A 21,327-nucleotide genomic window follows, 5' to 3' on the forward strand; every position below is an offset into this window, starting at 1 on the left:
GACAAGACAATGAGTTTCCTCCGCAGGGTGGCTGGGTGCTCCCTTAGAGATAGGGTGAGGAGCTCAGTTACACGGGAGGAGCTCGGAGTAGAGCCGCTGCTCCTCCACGTCGAGAGGAGCCAGTTGAGGCTCGGGCATCTGTTCCGGATGCCTCCTGGCCACCTCTCTTGGGAGGTGTTCTGGGCATGTCCCACTGGGAGGAGGCCCTGGGGAAGACCCAGGACACGCTGGAGGGACTATGTCTCTCGACTGGCCTGGGAACGCCTCGGGGTCCCCCCGGAGGAGCTGGAGGACGTGTCTGGGGTGAAGGAAGTCTGGGAGTCCCTGCTTAGTCCCTGCTGCCCCCGCGACCCGGCCCCGGATAAGCGGAAGAAAATGGATGGATGGATGGGAAACAAAAGGGGGATCTAGCCCAAAATGTGAAAACAGGAAAATACCGCCGTGTAATCCATTTTTTCAACAAAGTAATTGTAATCCAATTACCACTCACTGAAACATAATTTGTACTCTGATTACATAACTCCGGTACATGTAATCTGTTACTACCCAACACTGGATATATATTATATGATTTAAATTGTCATGCCTTTTAATTGGCGACGACACGTGTTCGTCGGTGATACGGAAAAAAGCAAGAGAGAGATAAGAAAAAAGAAAGGAACAGGGGTCGAGGGAAAAGAGAGGGAGAGAGAGAGGTCCAAGCACACATGCAGATAGAAAGAGAGAGAGGGAGAGAGAGATAGAGGAGATGGAGAGCGAGAGAAAGGGAGGGGGAGGGAGGAAGGAGGGGGTAGAGAGAGAGAAATAAAGAGAGGGAGAGAGGGGGGGGGAGACAGAGAGAGCGAGAGAAGGCTCCGGTCACGTCTGCAGAAAGAAAGAGAGAAAAGAAAAGTGGGGATTTATTTACAGAAAGAGAGAGGAGGCAGGAGAGAGGGGGGTGAGAGAGAAAGGGAGAGAAAGGGAGAAGGAGAAATAGAGTGACGCCTGCAGAAAATCAGGTAGAGAAGAGGGAAGAGAGAGAAGAGAGCAAGGAGAGATTCACACAGAGAGGGAGAGAAGATGCATGAGAGAAAGAGAGAGAGAGAAAGAGAGGAAAAGAGAAAGAGAGGGAGAGGAGGCAGCAGAGTGAAGGCCACAGAGCAGGTGAGAGGAGGTGAGGCTGTGAGTCAGAGCTGACGTATATGTGTGTGGGAGAGAGAAAGAAAGAAAGAAAGAAAGAAAGAGGGAGAGAGGAGAGAGAGGAGGAGCAGGGGAAGGAGAGCGAGCATGTAAGAGAAGATTCAGTCCAGAGCATGTGAGTGAAAGAGGAGTGAGAGAGGGAGTGGGGGAGAGAGGAGAAAGAGGGAGGAAAGGGGTGAGAGAGAAAGCGGGATGAAAGAGAGGGAGAGAGAGAGAGAGAGAGAGAGAGAGAGAGAGGACCTGCAGAGGACGGTGACGCAGCACTCGTCCTGTGTCTCCTCTGTGTCCCTGAGGATTTCTGTGAGTTCCAATAAAAGTTACAGCCTCAGGTCTGTGTCTCTCTTTCTCTCCTCTGTCTCTTTTTCTGGGCCTCTGCTCTGGACTCTTTGGCTCTGTTCACACTTCAGGGTTTAATGCTCTGTCATTCACATTTCCAATTAAATGTGACTTGTGTGTGATCTCCAGTGTGAACTTTAAACTCCCCAAAAGTGTCCTGCATGTGCACTGGAGACAGGACAATGTCACACACAGTGAGTGTGTTCAGTGTTTACACAAGTCGCCTAAACATGGACGCAGCATCGACCAGGAGATTTTAAAGACACTATTGTACCGGAGCCAAAACATGTCCAGATTCTTTGTAGGGGAGTGTGCTCCCTCAGCCCTATGTTCCCTCATTTCTATGTTTTGTTTTTTTTCCCTAAAATGATGTCCTATGTTTGGGGCTGTTTAGGGAATTTCTCCTGCGGTGTATCACAACCCTCCCCCACCCCACATCCCCCACAGTTATAATATTTCCAGTGGCTCTGAAAACTCTCTCTTGTACCTTGGATGTCATGTGGATATTCAGTGTGTAGCGTGAGAGAAGTAACATTTGGCTTTGGAACAAGTGTCGCTCCATCTCTCACTGTGGCAGCTCAGAGTCCTGCACCAGGTCGGGAACCCGCGGACTTGAGAGACCAAGAATCCTGAGCCTCCGGACCAGGTGTCTGCAAAGTGTGATTGGGCGACGGCTGCACTTACCTCCGTGCGGCGTGGAGCTCTGCACCTTTCTCCTGCCATCACCAGACGGTCTACGCAGGCGCACCTTAGTCCTGGGTTAGTCCTGGGTTAGTCCTGGGTTAGTCCTGGGTTAGTCCTGGGTTAGTCCCGGGTTAGTCCTGGGTTAGTCTTGGGTTAGTCCGGGTTAGTCCTGGGTTAGTCTGGGTTAGTCCTGGGTTAGTCCTGGGTTAGTCCCGGGTTAGTTCTGGGTTAGTCCTGGGTTAGTCCTGGGTTAGTCCTGGGTTAGTCGTGGGTTAGTCCTGGGTTAGTCCTGGGTTAGTCCTGGGTTAGTTCTGGGTTAGTCCTGGGTTAGTCTTGGGTTAGTCCTGGGTTAGTCCTGGGTTAGTCTGGGTTAGTCCTGGGTTAGTCCTGGGTTAGTCCTGGGGTTAGTCCTGGTTAGTCCAGGGTTAGTCTGGGTTAGTCTGGGTTAGTCTGGGTTAGTCCTGGGTTAGTCCTGGGTTAGTCCTGGGTTAGTCCCGGGTTAGTTCTGGGTTAGTCCTGGGTTAGTCCTGGGTTAGTCCTGGGTTAGTCCTGGGTTAGTCTGGGTTAGTCCTGGGTTAGTCTTGGGTTAGTCCGGGTTAGTCCTGGGTTAGTCCTGGTTTAGTCCTGGGTTAGTCGGGTTAGTCCTGGGTTAGTCTTGGGTTAGTCCTGGTTTAGTCCTGGGTTAGTACAGACACGGGTCCGGGCGGGTGTGGGCCTCTAAAAATGGATCCGTGCAGGACTGTGGGTCGGGTCACGTTGGTCATGCTCCGCGCTGGGCTTTTTAGTGCCGCAGTGATTCATTTTTGCGGTTATAGGGACATGTTTCTGCATTTCCTTCATCATCAATTTTTATAATTGTCTTGTAACTCAAAAAATATGACAATAATCAGATTTCAAAATCAAAAATTGGTACAGTCGGTTTGTGATGATTGGTAATAATAAAATTGTGAAAGGAATGTGTAATTAAGGAAAACTGTTCTGTACTCGACCCATGTGAGTCAGTACAGTCACATTTTCTTTGTGTTTTGGTCATTTTGAAGCAGCTTTTCTGTATTTTACCTCCACAAATGACAGTTTATGTCTCTCTTTACTGATGGCAGGGATCAAATTGGTCCAAAATATTGACACCTGGGACATTTCTTGTATAAAACCGGGACAAATCAGTGGTTTTGGATACATCTGCTGGGACAGGGGACACAGGGCTTAAAACTGGGACTGTCCCCGGGTAAATAAGAATGTCTGTTCACCTTAGGTACAGTCAAAACATAAATGACAGTATAATTAAAACCACAGGTCTAATCGCGTTAAAGCAAATGTAAAAGAGCCAGATGCGCTCCTGCAGAGTTAAAGTGGTATATCCGTGCGCAGACGTGAGTTGGAGGCGTAGTGTTCACATGTAAAAGTGCAGAGGTGTGAATGAAGTGTGAACATCTGCTCTGCCTCTGTTTCCAGGCAACACTACAGCCTGACGTTACCACACGCACCAGCAACACGGTGACCAGAATATCAAAATCCAAAAAACTGGGACACCCCCCGTTTTTTTGTTTTTTTTTGCGATCGGTAATAATAAAATTGTGAAACGAGCACGTCATTATGGAAAACTGTTCTGCAGAGATCATTTACGACTAACATGTGAGTCAGTAGAGTCACATATAGTCACAGCAGAGTTTTCTGTATTTTACCTAAACAAATGACAGTTTATGCCTCTTTTTACTGTGGACAGTGTTGGGAAGGTGACTTTTAAAATGTAATCCCCTACAGATTACAGATTACATACCCCAAAATGTAGTTTGTAACGTAATCCATTAAATTACTTAAAGTGAGTAATCTGAATACTTTGGATTACTTGATTTGCTGTAGAGAAGCAAAGACGAGGATATCGTAACATAAGATGTTTTGTCTGATAAAAAACAATGAAAAGCCCAGACTTTACTGAACCAGATTAAAAATAGTATTGATAGAAGAAGAGGAGACACGGTCCGCACAGCATGATTTAGTCCTGGTTTAGACCTGGTTTAGTCCTGGTTTAGACCTGGTTTAGACCTGGTTTAGACCTGGTTTAGTCCTGGTTTAGTCCTGGTTTAGACCTGGTTTAGACCTGGTTTAGACCTGGTTTAGACCTGGTTTTAGACCTGGTTTAGACCTGGTTTAGTCCTGGTTTAGTCCTGGTTTAGACCTGGTTTAGACCTGGTTTAGACCTGGTTTAGTCCTGGTTTAGACCTGGTTTAGTCCTGGTTTAGACTGGTTTAGACCTGGTTTAGACCTGGTTTAGACCTGGTTTTAGACCTGGTTTTAATCCTGGTTTTAATCCTGGTTTAGACCTGGTTTTAGACCTGGTTTTAGCTCTGGTTTAGACCAGGTTTAGACCTGGTTGGGCCTGGGTTTAGTCCTGGTTTGGACCTGGGTTTAGTCCTGGTTTAGACCTAGTTTAGACCTGGTTTTAGACCTGGTTTTAGATCTGGTGTAGACCTGGTTTAGACCTGGTTTAGACCAGGTTTAGACCTGGTTGGGCCTGGGTTTAGTCCTGGTTTGGACCTGGGTTTAGTCCTGGTTTAGACCTGGTTTTAGACCTGGTTTTAGACCTGGTTTTAGATCTTGTTTTAGATCTTGTTTAGACATGGTTTAGTTTTCCGGCAATGAGGATATAACCCAAAATGTGAAAACAGGAAAATCCCTCTGTGTAATCCATTTATTTCAACAAAGTAACTGTAATCCAATTATCACTCACTGAAACAGTAACTGTAACTGAATACAGTTACTCATCATTTGTACTCTGATTATGTAACTCTGGTACATGTAATCTGTTACTCCCCAACACTGCACCTGGAACATTTCTTGTATAAAACTGGGACAAATCAGTGGTTTTGTATAAATCTGCTGGGACAGGGACTCAGGACTCAGAACTAGGACTGTCCTGGGGAAACAGGGACGTCTGGTCACTGAGGAGTCTCGCTTTGGCTTTACGTAACAATAACAGTGTTTAAAGTTTTAAAGTTGATCTACTCTCTGAGCCATCTGAGCCTTTTGGGTTTTACTGTTATGTTTTCATGTCTGAGTGTGGTCTTTATTTTTTTAGGGAGACTATAGTAAAGTGACCCCACCATAGGATTTTGACTCCTCTTACTTTATTTTCTTTAGTAGTTACTTATCTGATCATTATTTCTCTTATTATATATTGCTACATATTCACTTTCTTTTAAGGTATTTTAAGGAATGTTTTGATGGAGAACGACTTGGTATTTTCTTGTTCAAATTGCATATATATAACACTCTTGTCACTTTTTATATTGTATTTACATTGTTATGGTTTTTAGATGCTATGTTCAGATAATCCTTCATCATAATGTCAATTTACTATATGTTACTATAGTCATAGTTTTCCCATATTTAACTACTCAATGATCAGTCCTGTCTATTTGAACAAGACTCCATTCATTATACATCACTTTGATTATCTAACTCATTAATAACGACTCAGTCAAATATGTTTAAACAACTAAGTCATTTTTAACATTGTACAGTTAACACACCAGTTTGTCAAAGCCTGATCCCATCAGATCTCAGACACTCAGGGCTGGGCCTGGTTAGGACTTGGATGGGAGAAATCAGGTGCCACAGGGGGGCGCCAGTTGCAAAAACTGTTGTTGTGTCCTTAGGCGAGACACTTCACCCTCATTGTTTAGTATGAAAGTAGTGTGTGAGTGATGGTGGTGGTCGGAGGGGCCGATGGTGCAGATTGGCAGCCTCGCTTCCGTCAGTCTGTCCCAGGGCAGCAGTGGGTACAGTAGTAGTTTACCACCACTGGGTCTGGAGTGACTGAATAATGATCTGTAAAGTGTCTTTGAGTGTCCAGAAAAGCACTATATAAAACCGATGCATTATTATTATTATTATTTATTTTTAACATTCAAAAGTTATAATTGACATAAGAAATGCATCTGATTTCTTCAAAAAACACTTTAAAATATGTCAATATGTTTTAATTTGCAGATATAGTATTAATATTCAAAGTTTTTCTATAGAATTGAAGTTGTTTATTAATAAAATATAGATTTTCATAGGGGGGTCAATATTCTGTAGGGGGGTCAACATACCAGAATAGGATTCTGACCCCGGGGTCAAAATACTATATGGTGTGTGGACCCTGGGATCACCTCACCGCGGGGACAAAATCCTCTACCACACGGCACTTCTAAATGGAGTGACGTCATAATACTGAGATGGATAAATAGGCACGTCGGAATAGACAGCAGATTTCAGGTTTTCTTACAGTTAATGTGCAGTGAGGAGGTTAGTGTGACGAGGCTCGTGTGAGGAGGTGAGTGTGAGGAGGTGTGAGTGAGGAGGTGAGTGTGAGGAGGTTAGTGTGAGGAGGTGAGTGTGAGGAGGTGAGTGTGAGGAGGTGAGTGTGAGGAGGTGAGTGTGAGGAGGTGTGTGAGTGTGTGAGGAGGTGAGTGTGTGAGGAGGTGAGGAGGTGTGTGAGGAGGTGAGTGTGAGGAGGTTGTGAGGAGGTGTGTGAGGAGGTGTGTGAGGAGGTGTGTGAGGAGGTGAGGAGGTGTGTGAGGAGGTGTGTGAGGAGGTGAGGAGGTTGTGTGAGGAGGTGTGTGAGGAGGTGAGTGTGAGGAGGTTAGTGTGAGGAGGTGTGTGAGTGTGAGGAGGTGAGTGAGGTGAGTGTGTGAGGAGGTGTGTGAGGAGGTGTGTGTGAGGAGGTGAGTGAGGAGGTGAGTGTGTGAGGAGGTTAGTGAGTGAGGAGGTGAGTGTGAGGAGGTTGTGAGGAGGTGTGTGAGGAGGTGAGTGTGAGGAGGTGAGTGTGTGAGGAGGTGAGGAGGAGGTGTGTGAGGAGGTGAGTGTGAGGAGGTGTGTGAGGAGGTGAGTGAGGAGGTGAGTGAGGAGGAGGTGTGTGAGGAGGTGAGGAGGTGTGTGAGGAGGTGAGTGTGAGGAGGTGTGTGAGGAGGTGAGGAGGTGTGTGAGGAGGTGAGTGTGAGGAGGTGAGTGTGAGGAGGTTAGTGTGAGGAGGTGAGTGTGAGGAGGTGAGTGTGAGGAGGTGAGTGTGAGGAGGTGAGGAGGTGTGAGGAGGTGAGGAGGTGAGTGTGAGGAGGTGAGTGTGAGGAGGTGAGTGTGAGGAGGTGAGTGTGAGGAGGTGAGTGTGAGGAGGTGAGTGTGAGGAGGTGAGTGTGAGGAGGTTAGTGTGAGGAGGTTAGTGTGAGGAGGTTAGTGTGAGGAGGTGAGTGTGAGGAGGTTAGTGTGACGAGGTGAGTGTGAGGACAGTGGAGGAACGGAGCTGGAGCTGAATATAAAACAAACAAACAGGGATGTGATGCATTTATTAGAATATATTTGGTTTAAAGAGGCTCCAGACACCTGCTCCTTTGTGTCAGAGAGGAGAGGAAAGAGGAGAGAGGAAACAGTAGAGAGGAGAGAGGGAAAAGGACGAGAGGAAAGAGGAGAGAGGAATGAGGACAAGGGGAAAGAGAACGGGAGGGTCGGAGAAGAGAGGATCTGAGGAGAGAAGAGAGAGGAAAGAAGACAAGAGAAAAGAGAACGGAAGAAAAGAGGAGAGATATCTGCGAAGAGAGGAAAGAGGATCAAAGGAGAGAGGAAAGGGGAGAGAGTATCTTTAGAGAGAGGAAAGAAGAAAGAGGAAAGTGGAGAGAGGATCTGAGGAGAGAGGAAAGAGGAGAGGAGAGAGGATCTGAGGGGAGAAGACAGAAGAGAAAGGAAAGAGGAGAGAGGATCTGAGGAGAGAGGAAAGAAGAGAGAGGATCTGAGGAGAGAGGAAAGAGGAGAGACGATCTGAGGAAAGAGGAGGGAGGATCTTCAGAGAGAGGAAAGAAGAAAGAGCAGAGAGGATCTGAGGAGAGAGGAAAAAGGAGAGAGGAAAGAAGTGAGAGGAAAGAGGAGAGATGATCTTAGGAGAGAGGAGAGAAGGAGAGAGGATCTGAGGAGAGAGAAAAAAGAATGAGAGGAAAGCAGAGAGAGGAAAGAGGATGAGGGGAAAGAGAACGGAAGAAAAGAGGAGAGATATCTGCGGAGAGAGGAGAGAGGAAAGAGGAGTGAAGAACTGAGGAGAGAGGATCTGAGGAGAAAGGATCTGAGGATATAAATAACAAAATAAACATAAGATATAACAAAATCATAACAAAATATAACATACAAAACACACACACACAAAACAAGAACAAAAGAACAAGAAATAAATAAATAAAAAGAGCATGTACATCCACATACATGTGTTCTTTTCCTTTTCACACAACAGTAGATTATTCTGTTTTACTGTGTTTTGGGGTTGTGCCTCAGTCCCTGGGTCGACAGTCTGTTTGTTTTTTGTGTCCAACAGCTGAACATTCTGCTGCAGAGAAATCAAATCCAAAAAGTACCAGTTGTCTCTGTCGAAGCTCTTATGTTTACGTTCTTTTGCATCCTTTCTGTTATATTTTATGGGTCAGATTTACTTTTTGAGCACACAGACCTTTCTTTTTTTCTTTCTTTACGTTTATTTTTTTGCTCTTGCAGCAGGTAAAGCTCCTGTGTTTGTCAGTTTCCTCAGCTGAACCTCTCTCCACGCCCGCTGCTCGTGTAGGTCGATCCTCCTTTTGTCAATCTGCCCGATCCGTGTCACGGTCGAACAAACACTGACACCGCAGCGCTTCCTCGTACCCATCACGCTCGGCCGTGTCCTGCTGACAGTTGCCATGGCGATGTCAAAACCTGCACCAACAAGACCTTTATCTATCAACATCTAGTCCAGCTTTTTCTACGAATTTGAGTTGGGGAAAAAAAGCGATGCACGTAGACAAACAATACCAAAAGGCTTTTCAAACGATCATACTGAACTGTGCGGCATTTCTGATCTGTGTGCTAATGGCGTCTCCTCATCACAAACACACCTGGAGTTGTGTTTTTCTCTTCTGGTTTTAAACTCCACACACCTTCACTAGAATCATTTGGATGATTTCAGCCCTGGAATTGCCGATCTCTACTGAACTAAAAGGTAAAATGTAACAATTGAAAACTCACTTCATGAGGTGGAACAGAGTGTTTTGAGCTTTGGAGATGTAGACAGATTAATACTAATGGATTATTCAAACATGTGAATGAAACAAAACACAACTCCAGGTCTATTTTTGATAAGGTAACATTATAATATGACTTAAAGAGCCACTAAACACCAAAATCACTTTTTTTCTACAGATTATTTGTGTAAATTAGTCTAAAATAGAAATGTTCTGTACATCCCTGGCCTTATTTGGCATTTTAGTGCATATTTGGGTCAAAGTTGTGTCTGGCCTCTTTAGGATCAACTATGGCCAGAGCATTTGAATTTTCGGGTTGGACTAATGGCCGCCGATGAGTCAGATGCAGGTTATTTATTACGTGACGAGCGCAGACACTGGCGTCTGCGGGCGGGACGTGAGGAGCCCCTCTCAGCCCCGCCCCGACCTGGCACCGCAATGTCCCGCCATGTCTGGAGAAAAGGGAAACATCCTGATTCAAGCGCAAATGTCCACTCTGTTTCAAAGTCCAGAGTGCACCGGTCCGCGCGTGTTGGATTGTTGTGGCTGTCGGTCGCTGTCAGTCATCACTAGAGCAGGAGTCTCCAACCTGTAGCTCAGGAGCTACTAGTAGCTCTCCACCTCCTTACAAGTAGCTGGCCAAGGGATTTCTGAATGTAAACTATGGGCGGTGGATCTTTGTTGGGTGGGAACACTACGGACAGACTCCGGTTAGAGAATCTTCATCAGTTTTATTCAGTGTAAATTCAAATACGTGTGTGTGGTCTGAAACAAACAGTATAAAATAATTACTATACATAGTGAACGTAGGTGAGGCAGCAATTACACTAAAGTCCATGCGGAACAGAAACACGAAACATTTTAGCTACACAGTATATGTCAAAGGGACACCCAAACAGCAACACTATAAGTTAAACATAATCACAAACCCACCTGAACATCAAATAAGGCACACGGAACAAATACAAACGTCCAATCTCTCCCACGTCTGAGATAGAGAGCCGAGTTAACCGAGAGCGCAGCGCTGACTGACTGCACTCCCTGTGCGCATGAAGGGGCCCTCGCGGGGGGCGCCGCAAAAGTCTCTATCGGACGCATAGGCTTTCAGACACTGAATCGTATGTATTGTACTGAATAACAAAAAATCTGATGTAATGAAATGCCTATTACCATTGTAAATGTATAATGTTGATGCCCATCTTTATGCACTAATAAATGAATAATATTTGTATAAATGTTTTATCAACATCAAACTGTTCCCTTTACTGAGCCCTTTAAGTCATGATATAATGTTGTTATCTTCTCAAAAACAGACCTGGACTTGTGTTTTGTTTCATTCACACATCGAGTAATCCATTATTGTTCATCTGCCTACATCTCCAAAGCTCAAAACGCTCTGTTCCACATTGTGATGTCATTGTGATGTCATAGATACATTTTACCTTTAATTCAGGAGATTAACAATTCCAAATTTAATTTAATTCTAAAAGCTCTTTAGATGGGAATATTTACTCAGTTTTTCTTGCGACCGCCAAAATGAGTAGCTCTATGGCATTTTCGTTGTGTAAAAGGGTGCAGACCACTGCTCTAGAGCCCACCCCGATTATTCAGATTGTGCTTAGGGGCGGAGTAAAGCTTCAGGAGGGTTACTTTTGTGTGGTACAGGACCCTTAATAAGCAGATTTTTGTTGTTTGTTGTTATTGCAGTTGTATTTGATAAGACCGGACAACACATTTTAATATAAGCCTTTCATATCTGAACCTTTTCTCTCATCAGATCTCAGTGTTTACAAATCTAATAACTCAGAAAACATATACTGTAATGAGCTGATTTTTGGTGTGTAAATAATCAAAAACATATAAACAATTATTTCAAGGGCACTTATTATGGGGTTTAAGTCTGGACACTGTGCTGGACACTCCATGTTTTCAGGCTTTACCGTCTTGTTCTTTTTTCCTGAGGTTGTTCTGGCAGATCCTTTGTATATTTTATCTTTTTGTAACCTTTGACTGTTCAGTTCTTACCTCTGTACCATTTCAAGCTCTTCATTGGACTTGCATGACTTGAATTGCAATAAAAAACTGGAAAAATTAGGGTGTCTCGAACTGAAAACACTTTGTTCCACCTTGTGATGTCATGTGGTAAGACCGGAAGTGCTCCACACACCTTCGCTAGAATCATTTGGATGATTTCAGCCCTGGAGTTGCCCGTTTCTCCTGAACAAAAGGTAAAAGGAACTCTTACGGTGAAATCTACAGCTTCATGACATCATAAGCTGGAACATTTTGAGCTTTAGAAATGTAGACAGACTAATAAACCCGGGTTCAAACATGGGTGAATGAAACAAAACACATCTCCAGGTCTGTTCTTGATGAGATAACACGGCGTAAAGTTCACGAGAATATATTTTGCGTGATACAGGAGCTTTGACCAGACTAACCCTGGTGTCCGTGTGTTGCTTCAGTGATTGACCCGAGCTCGGCGTAACTAGGCCACAGCTGCCTCCTCCTCCTCCTCCTCCTCCTCTCCATCCTCGTCTGTCAGTTTTCCAACACTTTTCCCACATTTGAGCCTTCTGCTGAAAACCCCTAATGGAAATATTACGAGCCTCTGCACGACCTGCGTTATAGAGAGAATCAGAACAAACACAAAGTCAAGATAAGTTCAGCCACGGCACTTAAGCCTCGTCCAAATCCAAAATCAAATCGAGCAGTCATTCTGTAGTAATGCATTGTTATATTTTTGAACGCTCGGGTGCACGGCTCTAATAGGTCCATTTTGTTTCCCCCTTTAGATGAGGTTATAAAACGAGGCTAGCAATAGGGAAAAAATCAGTCCACTTTGTGCCGTCCTCATCTGATTCTAACAGATTTAGCTGATGGCAAACACAGAAAGAAGAGTCTATATTACACTGTATTACCTTTGGGATGAGACGGCGTTGGCTCTGCACTCCAGATCCAAGAGACAAAAGCTTCACGTTGTCAGTATAAAATGATCTGAACATTTGTGTTTTATGCACCGCTCCTTTAGTTCGTCTCATTTTTGTCCTTCCAAATACATTAAGTTATATTTCATTCTGACCAGAAAGAAATGACTTAAGACGTTTCGATTTCAATCGATTTGAGCTACCTAGCATAACGATGCCCAAACGCTGGTCCAGTTTAAAGTGTTACCGTTTGATTTAAGCTTCCGAGGCAGAAGTGGACTAACAAGTCACATTTTAAAAGTATTATTATTATTTTTTGTTTGTATGTTTGGACCAGTTAAGCATCGACATGTGTGTGTTAGATTTGCAGCAGAATATCTACATTAGATGATTGAATAGTTTGGATTTAATATTTGATTTTATTGTTATCATTTTCAATTTTGTTTCGTTTTTGTCTTATTTTGTTTCCATGTGGAGAAAACGTAATTTAGCTTAGAAAGGCATTGTATGAATAAAATATCACTATATTATAACAAGAAATTCCCACTGTAACCTGTGATATTAGCATTAAATATGATATATATCCAGTGTTGTGGAGTAACAGATTACATGTACCGGAGTTACGTAATCAGAGTACAAATTATGAGTAACTGTATTCAGTTCAAAACCAGGACTAAAACTAGATCTAAACCAGGTCTAAACCAGGTCTAAACCAGGACTAAACCAGGTCTAAACCAGGACTAAACCAGGTCTAAACCAGGTCTAAACCAGGATTTAACAGGTCTAAATCATGCTGTGTGGACGTGTCTCCTCTTCTTCTATCAATAATATTTTTAATACGGTTAAGTAAAGTCTCGGCTTTTTATTTTCTTTTAGCAGATAAAACATCTTATGTTACGATTTCCTCGTCTTTGCTTCTCTACAGCAAATCAAGTAATCCAAAGTATTCAGATCATGTTACTCACTTTAAGTAATTTAATGGGTTACATTACAAACTACATTTTGCGGTATGTAATCTGTAATCTGTAGGGGAATACATTTTAAAAGTAACTTTCCAAACACTGTATATGTAACGCTATTTAATATAAAGATTTCAGTGTTTACAGTCATTTCTTTCTCTTCTATAGCGGGAGCCTTATTTGAAAGAAGATATTTGCTTGTGGAAATGAGCTCTGCCCAAATTCATATAAATGAGTGAATAATGGTGATTGTACAGTGGGAGAATTGTTGGTCTTTGTTTTTAACACAACTGAAGGATTTTGAGGTGATAAAAAGTTTATGATCTAAAAATAGTAGAGATGTAACAATAACCGAAATATTGTGATATCGTATTGTCAAAAGTCTCACAATAATGTCGTGGACTGTCACAATATATTAAATCACAAGTTCCTTTGCTTAAATGTATTGTTTTATAGTAGCAAGAGCTTATAAAAACAGGGAACTACATATCCCATAATTCATTACAGCACAGACAACATGAAGAAATATGTTTTTGACTTGAATTCTTGGGATTATGATGTAATAATCCACACCAAGATTTTGTCAAGGTCTTTTAAAAGCAAAAAAGTGTCTCATCTACAACTATATCAGCCTCTCCAAAATATCTCAATAAATATCGTACTGTGAGATGCTTATTGTAATAATATTGTACCGAGAGATTTGAATATCATTACATCTCTAAAAAAAATTGGTAAAAATCACCCCAACCTTTCTGAAAACTATAGGTCTGTCCGTGTCCCCCGAACATGAGCAGTTTGTGATTACAGTGAGTGTTCACTACGCCAACTCCAGACAGATACAAGCAGCAACACTTCCACGTTATGTGAATAAATCCATGATAAAATGACAGTCACATTAGCAGCTGGCATTAGTGAGCAGTTTTTCAGTTAGTCACGCTCACCTTTTAGTTGAAAATCAAACTCCTGAACAGGAACATGAACGCTCAGATTGATCACAGGCTCCTGAAAATGTGCTGCTTAAATCCATTTGGTATTTCAAAATGTCACTATGGTAACTGCTATCTAGATTCAATCAGATACAGACACATGTAGAACACCCCCAGAGTGATGTCACTGCAGAGTATCAGTACATCAGATTTTACATTTATATTATTATTACATTACTCTTACTTGAGTAGTTTGTCCAAATACTTTTAACTCTTACTTGAGTAATTTCTTGGAGCATTACATTGCACTTGTACTTGCATATTATTATTTTGAAGTATTGGTACTCTTACTTGAGTCCAGACGTCCCTGTTTACCCGGGACAGTCCCAGTTTTGAGCCTGTGTCTCCTTTCCCAGCAGATTTATACAAAACCACTCATTTGTCTCAGTTTTATACAAAAAAATTTCCCTATTTTTGAACAATTTAATATCTGCCAACAGTAAAGATGCATCCCAAATTTCAGACTTCCGATCATTGCGCAATGCATACTGGGAAGGATGCGCCAAAAAATGAGCATTAAACCGCCATGTTTGATTTCCCATTTGGATGTGTCTATTGACAAAGTCGATCTTTTCAAGTCTTTTGAACCATATCACTTTTGTTTCTGGTTCTGATATTGTCATATTTTAGTTTTGGGATTCAGACATTGTAATTGTGTGGTTGTTGGATGTCCCAGTGGAAAATGGGTTTCGGAAGTTTGTGAACTCCATAACTGCAAAAGGGAATCAGATGTGTGTGATTGCAAACCTCTGTTCAAACTCTTTCTCTTCCCAACAGAATTGAAAAATAGTGAAAGGTGAAGGCGATGGGCAGGATTGATCCACAGGAAGAACCAAAAAGGAAACCATCCCGAGTTTGCAGTGAACATTTTGTATGTGTAATGACAATGAAGCAAAATCCTGATCCCTCGCTCAATCTTGTCAACACCAAAGTGAAAGGCACCAACTGTTCACCAAGAAACACCTTCCACTACAAAGCAACCAAGATGTGATGTTGCTATAAAACCACAAGAACAAGAAAGTGCAGCTCAGTCTGTTTGTCTTCTGCACCTCTCGATTAACAAACGGGATCCCGCTTTGTATTGTATTGCAAAATGTTTTTAAAACTGATTCACAAGTGCATGGAGAATGAACAAAGTGCCTAATAATGTTCTTATTTAAGCGCTCATGAGTTTATTATTACCAACCACCCCAAAACTAGCCAGGCTGGTGCCACCTGGTGCCTCCGCTCAAGTAACTAGGTCAAGAATCAGAATACAAAAGTGTAAGATCGGGCACCAGCCAATTGGCGAAGAGTCATATATTCTGTGTTGTCAATGATTCCTGAGATTGAGGATTTAAAGCCGAAACAAAGAGAATGTTTGGTGAATTTCGTCAAGGGGAAAGACGTTATAGTTCTTCTTCCTCTGGGATTTGGGAAAAGCTTAATATACCAGTTAGCCTTGTTAGTGGTGCATTACATACGTCACGACCAAACAGCAGCGATTGGTTAAATAATAAAAAGTGTGGGTACTTTTTATTATTTAACCAATCGTTACTGTCGAGTGAACAAATCCTAACACTGCGAGGTTAGACGATTTCTACGAAGTGAAACCGGCTGATGAATCAGGCTACCCCAAACCAGGTGTGTCCCAGTTTTTAAATTTGAAAATCCGGTCTCCCTACATTAAAATCCTGAATCTGAGTGGAGACAAACATAGACAATGTCCCTATTTACCCGGGACAGTCCCAGTTTTGAGCCTGTGTCCACTGTCCCAGCAGATTTATCCAAAACCAGTGATTTGTCCCAGTTTTATACAAGAAATGTCCCAGGTGTCTCTATTTTGGACCAATCTGATCTTGCCAAAAGTAAAGAGAGACATCAACTGTCATTTGTGGAGGTAAAATACAAAAAAGCTGCTTAAAAATGACCAAAACACAAAGAAAATGTGACTGTACTGACTCACATGTTCGTCATGAATGGGCCAAGTGCAGAACAGTTTATTTCATTTCGCACTCGTTTCACAATTTTATTATTACCAACCACTACAAACTGAGTGTCTTAGTTTTGAATTTTGAAAATCTGATCACCTTCTACTCTGCTCTTTCTACGCTCAGTGAATTGCAATCAACAACAACAATCCAACATTTTATTCTTGCAATGTGAAAAAGTCGTCAAAATGAAAACGCTGTTGCAACAGAAACATAAATGGGTCACATGGTCTTGTTTGTGTGCTCCAGGTGAATTAGCATAGTGCAGTCTCCTCTGGTTGTGGTTAGTTGTGTGAGCGTCCTCTGGGACAGGCCGACAGTGCCGGGAGCAGCTCGTGTATCGATCGCTTGTATTGATCGCTCAGTATGGACCTGGACCGTGTTATTGATGTTTCTCTGTGTATCTCTGTTGCAGCTCTGATCTCCGCTGGCTGCTGCACCAACGGCTGCCGGAACACCAAGCTCTGGGACAGGTGAGAGCACACTGCCACAGCAACACACACGTACAAGCTGGGGGAGGGAATGTTCCATAGTAATGCAATAAAGGTCCCATCTGATGTAAAATAACTCTTTTCACATTGTATCTTCTGCACATATTCAAGCACAGTTTGGGTTTTGGAACATCCATTACACAATAGTTCTGAAATCTTACTGTTTTCTTGGAGAGAGTCACAGACCAGGAACTATGAAAGACCGACTATTGCTCCTCCCCCCGCCCGTCATGAGAAAGCACAGGCTCCGCCCTCCAAACGTGACGTAGACTCTGAGTGAGCCGCCCTTCCTCCGCCATCTCAGGGAGGGAGGGGGAGACAGGCGTGCACCCTGATAGTGGTAGGAATAAACTTTTATTCATCATGGTGGTCAGTGTTGGGAAGGTGACTTTTAAAATGTAATCCCCTACAGATTACAGATTACATAACCCAAAATGTAGTTTGTAACAGAATCCATTAAATTACTTAAAGTGAGTAACGTAATCTGAATACTTTGGATTACTTGATATTGTCATGTTTTTTAAAATTACATGAATGTAGCAACCACATCCTGAAAGTTCTTGTTTGTTCAGTCTTTACATGACCAGATAAAAAATATTATTGATAGAGAAATGATTTTTATATGAGATCACTGCTGCCTTAAAGTATGTCCACCTACTGTTACTGTCATATTGTATTAGTTTAGTCCTGGTTTAGACCTGGTTTTAGTCCTAGATTACTCCGGGATTAGACCTGGTTTAGTGCTAGTTTAGTCTGGTTTTAGTCCTGGTTTTAGGTTGTAGGTAGGTTTGGTTGTACTCTGATTACGTAACTCCAGTACATGTAATCTATTACTCCCCAACACTGATGGAGATACAGCGCGTTCATCCGCATGTGTTGGACCTGGAATCGGACGAGGACTTTGAGGAGCACGAAGCTCAAGCACCGCGTCCACATCAACTGAACATTACTGATTGGTAAAGTATTAATAAACACTAGTAGATCAACTTATTATATCGTGTTCACTGCAGTGGAGAACAATGAGCTTATGCTGTCGCTTTTGTTTAGGTGTTCATGTGGGAATTGTCAGACGATGCGGAGGGAGGCGGTGGAGCGGGGGAGGGGGGGCAGGTGCGAAACGTCTGCTACGTCAAATAAAAGCGTCATAGGTGTATCTGCCGTGTCATCGTTGTAGCAGCTTTAGTTCGTTGTCACGTGGGAGGGTGACAGAAATACACTGCAATTTGTTAAAAAAAAAACCCAAATCAATCTAAAAAACACTTCAGTGACAAATCCAAGGCCCACACATCACTCTTAGAAGGTAGAAAGATCTGAAAAGTTGATTTTGCATGAGATGAGCTCTTTAAAATAAGTTGCCCACATGTCCCTATTTAGTCTCAGTTTTGAGCCTGTGTCTCCAGCAGATTGACACAAAACCACAGATTTTTTCCAGTTTTATACAAGAAATGTCCCAGGTGTCCCTATTTGTAATCCCTAAAAACAGTAAAAAAGAGGAATATTTTGCCAAATGTTTTTGTTTAAATACAGAAAACTGGGCCTGAAAATCACCAGAAAACTCATGTCGTGCACTGATTCACAAGTGTGTGGAGAATAAACAAAGTGTTTAATAATGTTCTTAATTGCACACTCATGATTTTATTATTACCAAACACCCCAAACCAGGTGTGTCCCAGTTTGTAAATGTGAAAATCTGGTCTCCCCACATTAAAATCCTGATTCTGAATGGAGACAAACATAAACATCGTCCCTATTTACCTGAGTCCCCTGTCCCAGCAGATTTATACAAAACCAGTGATTTGTCCCAGTTTTATGCAAGAAATGACCCAGGTGTACTTATTTTTGACCAATCTGATCCTGCCAACAGAAAAGAGAAACATACATTGTCATTTCTTTAGGTAAAATACAGAAAAGCTGCTTAAAAATGACCAAAACACAAAGAAAATATAGCTGTACTGACTCACTTTAGTGCCGAGTGCAGAACAGTTTTCCTTAATAATGCTCGTTTTACAATTTTATTATTCCCAACCAACCCAAACCGGGGATGTCCCAGTTTTTTTATTTTGATTTTATTTCTGTTCACCCTAGACAAACGGCTAATGCAAGATCTGTGGAGAGGCGATCCCGCTTAAAAATAAGAGGACACGTTGAAGATATTTTCATTTTTGTTTCTTTTCACGATACTGCCGGGTATGTGCTAATCCTCCCATTCAGTCTCTATGGGGAATTATTGGATTCATGCAAAAATGAATCAATATTTAATAAGATACAGACAGATAATCATTGCAAATATGTTAAGACCTACTTCTGTGTTTGTAAAAGAAGTGTTTTTGTCTCGAAGTAAATTAAGTATTGATTCATTTTACAGAGACTTCTAATGCTCATTCCCCATAGACAATGAATGGAGCAGTAAGATAAAATTTGCACAGTACCGTTACAAAGGCCTATACTGAATAAATGCAAGACAGACAGAAGAGGTTTAATCATATTTTGAAATGAATTATTAATAGATAGCTTTAATGCCATAGTGTGGAATTTTCTTGACAAATCTTAAGACTTTACTTCTCGAACCGCGGCGGATTACAGGCTTAAGTTGTTCATAGATTTTGTGTAAATAGTAAAATGTTTTAAAGGTGCAATGTGTAACTTTTCTAGTGGAGGGTCCGTCACGTGCTTGTTGCTATGGAGATGTCATTGCTCTGTTCCACAGTATTGCATTAAATGGCTCTACTTCACGTTTATTCAATTACAGGTGGTTTTAGAGCTCAGAGATACCTAGAAAAACAAGCGTTCTGACTGTGAGCGGGGTCGTCTTTCCACAGATCTGACCTGTAACTTGGTCTGGTTTGGTCTGCATGAGGATAGAAAGGTTTAATGCCATAGTCCATGGAGAAACGCATTTAATGGAGCCTCTAAAATGTGAACTTGAAACATAAATCCCAAATCGAAAGGAAAATGAAAAAATGCAATTAGATATTTTTCTCTAGACACAGGACAAGTGCAGGTGCAGAGCTCATGTTATTATTATTATTTTTTTCTTCCTCATTCTAATGCACTGTGTGAGTGTCATTAAACAAAGCTGTGAAGTGAGTGCGTCATCACTTTGGTCTCTTATACCACAACAGCTCAATGTTCTTCTGCATGTAGTATATACTGTATATTCCCTTCAGCCTCATGTGTACTCCTGTGTAGTACTGTGTAGTACTGTGTGGTATTGTATAGAGCTGTATAGACTGTCTGAGTTGATAAAATCCCAGATCGATGTGATGTAAATGTAAAGAATTTAAAGTGCTCTCTCTCCTGGGGTCATTTTGTGGTCAACCCCCTCTCTCTCTCTCTCTCTGTCTCTCTGTCTGTGTGTGTGTGTGTGTGTGTGTGTAGCTTTCTCTCTCTCTGTCTCTCTCTGTCTCTCTGTCTGTGTGTGTGTGTGTGTAGTTTCTTCTCTCTGTCTCTCTCTGTCTCTCTCTGTCTCTCTCTGTCTCTCTCTCTTCATTCTTGTTTAATGTTTCATGAAGCTGAGTTACTTAATGACACTTCTCGTCTCTGCTGACCTCGCCCACTCCCACATGTAAAGAGCATGTGGACCTGCATTAGTCCTGCTTTAGTCTAAAGTGGTGGATCCTCCCAGCTCTGCTCTCCTGCTCATGCACAGACATGTATGTGCAGACATGTATGTGCAGACAGGTCACACTCACACATGTACAACACACACACGGAGTCTTATTTATAAACCTGGACCTGTCATTCTGAATAAAGATTTTCTTATAGGCAAACTTCCTCAAACTCTCTGAGTGATTCTCTCTTGTCTCACATGTGCCTCGTCTCCACAGGGACAGAGAGTACAGACACAACCACAGCGGGTTTTTCTACACATGAACAGTCAAATAAGAAACATTTTTATGTGTTTCGCTTTACAAGTCAAAAATCTAACTTTGGTTAAACCCGGGTTAGAGAAAAGCACAGACATCTTCAGTGTCCAAAAATGCACAAAGTTCTTCCCTCTGCACATTTGTCACAAATTAAATAGTCTGTATACAGGCTGAAGTATGTTCGTCAGTGTCACAATGTTTGTTTTGGTTCATCTGGTCCTCCCGCACCATAATGCTGCTCTGTGATTGGTCCAATCTCCGGCCCACAGGCTCAGGTCCAGTAGCTTAAGTAGGAGCCTGCCACGATGTTTGAGGATTCATCTTGCTGCATCTGGAGTAGTCCGTGGTACTACGCTGCGGTCGCCCGTTGCTCCTGACATGTTTAACCCAGAGACACCGAAGAATGGGTCAAATGCAGAGGACACAGCGCCCCGTAGAGGCAGTGAAGTTAACCTTAACTTCACCACTCAGACTACACTGACTCTGCTTTTCTTTGTGTTGTAGCTTCGATGCCTCCTGACCACCAGAGGGAGCGCTGCTGGACTCTGGATCTCATCAGGTCTGACCCCAAGAAGACCACCACCGTATGGAGAGAAAGAGGAAGGAAGTGACGACCAAACATGGAGGAATGACGGGAATAGGTTGTGTTCACGTAACGTCACAACATTGTAGAATCCCTCTAGTTTAACCTGAGCTGGAGACGGGTCACATTTGTTGACTTGGTTTATGGTTCACGTCTCTGCATTCACTGGACTGATCCACGCGTCTTCTCAGGAGCTTCAGAAAGTGATGCCATTTTTCAACCCCAAAGACGTGATTGTCGTCAGTTGAAACTTTAAACCCTAAGATTAATATGGAAAATTTCTGGAGCCAGTCCCAAACAAATAATGAGAAGGTTCAACATTTGTGGATCATA

The 21,327-nt window shown here is 42.5% G+C and overlaps 1 protein-coding gene across 1 annotated transcript in view; it reads left to right on the forward strand.

The window, feature by feature from the left end:
* The window catches only part of LOC110173633 (coiled-coil domain-containing protein 85A-like), a 73,223-nt gene extending 52,292 nt beyond the window's left edge, over window positions 1–20,931 (forward strand). Inside the window, exons 3-4 of the mRNA XM_055162464.1 lie at window positions 16,470–16,527; window positions 20,916–20,931. Coding sequence (XP_055018439.1) covers window positions 16,470–16,527; window positions 20,916–20,931 — 74 coding nt within the window. The remainder of the gene's footprint in view (window positions 1–16,469; window positions 16,528–20,915) is intronic.
* The last annotated feature ends 396 nt before the right edge of the window (window positions 20,932–21,327 follow it).

Source organism: Boleophthalmus pectinirostris, unplaced genomic scaffold, assembly GCF_026225935.1.
Source record: "Boleophthalmus pectinirostris isolate CB_2022bp ecotype Guang Dong unplaced genomic scaffold, ASM2622593v1 HiC_scaffold_5, whole genome shotgun sequence".
Taxonomy (NCBI): Eukaryota; Metazoa; Chordata; class Actinopteri; order Gobiiformes; family Gobiidae; genus Boleophthalmus; species Boleophthalmus pectinirostris.